The 3,078-nt window shown below is 40.3% G+C and overlaps 2 protein-coding genes across 2 annotated transcripts in view; both read right to left on the bottom strand.

Moving 5' to 3' along the window:
* Positions 1-676, bottom strand: part of LOC104949135 (ATP-dependent RNA helicase Dhx29-like) — a gene marked incomplete at its 3' end in the record, with an annotated part of 7,936 nt that extends 7,260 nt beyond the window's left edge. Inside the window, exon 1 of the mRNA XM_010775417.1 lies at positions 665-676. Coding sequence (XP_010773719.1) covers positions 665-676 — 12 coding nt within the window. The remainder of the gene's footprint in view (positions 1-664) is intronic.
* A 28-nt stretch (positions 677-704) lies between these two features.
* On the bottom strand, positions 705-2,825 carry LOC104949134 (ATP-dependent RNA helicase DHX29-like). Its single transcript, XM_010775416.1, has 3 exons — positions 2,705-2,825; positions 2,379-2,528; positions 705-890 (listed from the first exon to the last, which is right to left on the bottom strand). The coding sequence occupies exons 1-3, from the start codon at positions 2,781-2,783 to the stop codon at positions 712-714; spliced, it is 408 nt and encodes a 135-aa protein (XP_010773718.1). The 5' UTR covers positions 2,784-2,825; the 3' UTR covers positions 705-711.
* Positions 2,826-3,078: the final 253 nt, after the last annotated feature.

Here is a 3,078-nt window from a genome sequence, read left to right on the forward strand (position 1 = left end):
AAATAAGACCCCACGGTTTGATGATTGATAGGTGTGTGGGCTGTCTTTCATTTTGACAAACAGAACAATGTTATAATAAACATACATACTGCATGTTAAATGGATATATCCGCCTTCTTTCATTTATCTTTCCATTCCCACAACAATAGCTATACATAAAGAAATGGCATATTTTGGACATAGTTCGAATGGTGATTAATCTGATTAATTAATTTTTAAGCTGTGATTAATCTGATTAAAAATGTTAGTCGTTTGACAGCCCTAATTATTTTTACAAGGTTACAGAAAATGTTCTTTACTTTTATAAGGAATTTATTAATTAAAGGATCAAATATAATATTTAATCGATCCATTTTATTTGAGTAATGTAGAAAAATATTGAGAAATGGTGTTATTAATATGACAATTAATTTCCTGTCAAGCAACTCATTGTTTCAGCTGTTCTTGTATCTACAAATTGGACAATTCATCTGTAACAAAACCTTATATTGTATACCCTTTTATAAGATTTGTGTGGGGATTAGGGCAAAAAGCAAAAATTTCCTTTGAAATGTAGCAGAGTAGAAAACAAAAACACATAAAAAACGCAAGTAAAGTACAAATACCTTAAACGTTGTATATCTAAGTCTAACTTGAGTAAATATCTAAGTGGATTTGTACGCACCAAAATGTCCATGTGTATAGGAATAAAACACACCAACACACACACACTCACTTGGACCTCCAGTATTTCCCAGCAGGCACCTTGTGGAAGGCGGGTGCCGGGCTCTTGGGGAGGTTCTTCCGGACCCAGTCGATGAGGAACTGTTTGGGGGATTTTCCCGTCCAGCTGCGAGCCGTGTAGTCAAAGTCACGGATGTCCTTCGGCTCGTTCTTCTTCACAACTGGAGCTGGAAAACAGAAAGGAAAGTGTGACGAAATGATCAGCAAAAAGTGTGAGATTAAATGTTGGTTTTAAAAAAGTAATGTATCCCAAAGCCTCGTTTATTTTTGGCACTCAAACTTAGAATACAGCCTAAAAGTGTGAAGACTTTCCCCACTACAAGAATAAACCAGGTAAACTTAATTATCCAATATCACAAATTCTGTGCATTTATACTTTTGCATGTTATCTTTTAATGCCATCAACCTGCAGTGGCTCAGTCAGTCGGGGCTTGGACTGGGAGCTGTAGGATCGCCCGTTCAAGTCCCCGACCAGACCTAAAATATGGACTGCTACTTGGAGAGGTCCCAGTTCACTCCTGCTCTTGAGCAAGGCACCGGATTTTCCAAACTCACATTGGTTTCTCATACAGCATCTCTGTATAGTATGTGTATTCACTCTCTGTCCTAAATGGCTTGTTGGAGCTCCTGCCCCCCCCCCCTCCCTGTGAGCCCAGTGGCATCTGCGAGACAGCGAAACCCAGCCCGAACACACACACACACAGCCTGGCTGGGAGTTTGTGTGTGTGCCCAGGCTGAGTTCCCCGGTGTCTCGCCGACCCCACACACCAGCTCACAGTGTCCCGCTCCTCGCAGCAACGTCCCGCAGTGTGTGTGTGTGTGTGTGTGTGTGTGTGTGTGTGTGTGTGTGTGTGTGTGTGTGTGTGTGTGTGTGTGTGTGTGTGTGTGTGTGTGTGTGTGTGTGTGTGTGTGTGTGTGTGTGTGTGTGTGTGTCCGCCCGCCCGCGGATTGGTTCAAACGTAACGGCTCCACGGATTGGTCCATTTGAACCAATCTGCGGAGCCGTTATGTTACGTCACTATACCCAAGAAGTAAACAATGGAAAAAGAGAAATGTCCAACGAGGTGTTCTGGGGCAGCATAGACAGGTCTTCTCTGTGTTAGAGTTTGACTCGCTACAGGGTGTACTTTGAGGATTTGTGACTCTGCAGACCGTTTACATGCAGAAAAAGCTACATAACACACAAGGGGACGGGTAATAACCGGAAAAGCATGACATGATTAATGCAACGGGTAAACAAAGGTCATAAACCACGTGTAAAAACACAAAGTAAATATGCTGCATTTCATTACATCAGGCTTCAAAATGGTAGTTTTTATTATTATACACCAATAAAAAATGGCTCCACCAAGAGCCCTACATTCGCATATATATTAGCTTTTAATGACTGTTTTTAAATGCCATTGTAAATGTGTTTCCGCTGCACTATTTCCTTATGATTTTCGTTTTTGTAAAGCACTTTGAATTACCTTATGTTGAAAGGTGCTGTATAAATAAATGTACCTTGCCTATCCTTATTTTGATAAATTACTATATTCAAATCCAATTCAAACAGTATGTTGTGTTTTATATCTACAATACCTTGTAGAACAATTAGAAAGTTCATTGTTAAAGTCACTTAATGAATGAAGAAAGTTAATGTTTGAGTTGCAAACCTTTCTCTTTAGGAGGGGCTTTCTCCGTTTGTTCGAATACGCTGAAGGCGAGATCCTCGGTGACAGGAAGTGTTTTCTTTTCCTTCTGCGGCGCGTCCACCACCTTTAGAGCCGGATTGAACATGGGGTGGGGCTCCAGCTGCTTCATCTCTACAACGCAGGAAATATATGAGTTTAACACGAAAATAAATGTTTTAAAGGTCACCTATCATGCTATTTTTAGGCAATAGCATAGGTCTCAGATATATAAAAAATATATAAAAAACATATCTATGAAGGAATTTGAGTTTTTGCAGTGCAGGACTCAGTTAGAGGAGCTCTCTGACCTTGCAGGATGATGCGGATCCGGTCCTGAGCCGACCTTTGACCCGTCTTGTCTCCTTTTGTTTTAGCAACAGCAGCCATGTCTCTGGCGTCGTACAGTTGAGCCGTGAGGATCAAATACCGGTCATTCTGCACAGAAAGAAACAACATGCATCAATCAATCAATCGACAACTTTATTAATCCGGCAAGGGGCAATTGGTTATGAGCAGCTTATGTACACAGGCAGGAACATACACGAAGAAAGTACACCTGGATGTGGATCATTCCTATTTACACGATAAATAGTTCATAGTATCACAATAAATAAATAAATAATCAAGTAAAAAAATGTTGAAGAAAAAGTTAATTTTTTGAGGAAAAAGTAAAATGTTGAGA

The sequence above is a fragment of the Notothenia coriiceps genome, unplaced genomic scaffold (assembly GCF_000735185.1).
Source record: "Notothenia coriiceps isolate Sejong01 unplaced genomic scaffold, NC01 NC01_scaffold00015780, whole genome shotgun sequence".
NCBI classification, from domain to species: domain Eukaryota; kingdom Metazoa; phylum Chordata; class Actinopteri; order Perciformes; family Nototheniidae; genus Notothenia; species Notothenia coriiceps.

Excerpts from the sequence above, each read along its gene's own strand:
- LOC104949134 (XM_010775416.1), bottom strand. The coding sequence starts at position 2,783 with ATGGCTGCTGTTGCTAAAACAAAAGGAGACAAGACGGGTCAAAGGTCG. Across the intron at positions 2,529-2,704 it reads GATCCGCATCATCCTGCAAG|AGATGAAGCAGCTGGAGCCC; the intron begins GTCAGAGAGCTC and ends CCTGCGTTGTAG. Across the intron at positions 891-2,378 it reads AGCCCCTCCTAAAGAGAAAG|CTCCAGTTGTGAAGAAGAAC; the intron begins GTTTGCAACTCA and ends TCTGTTTTCCAG.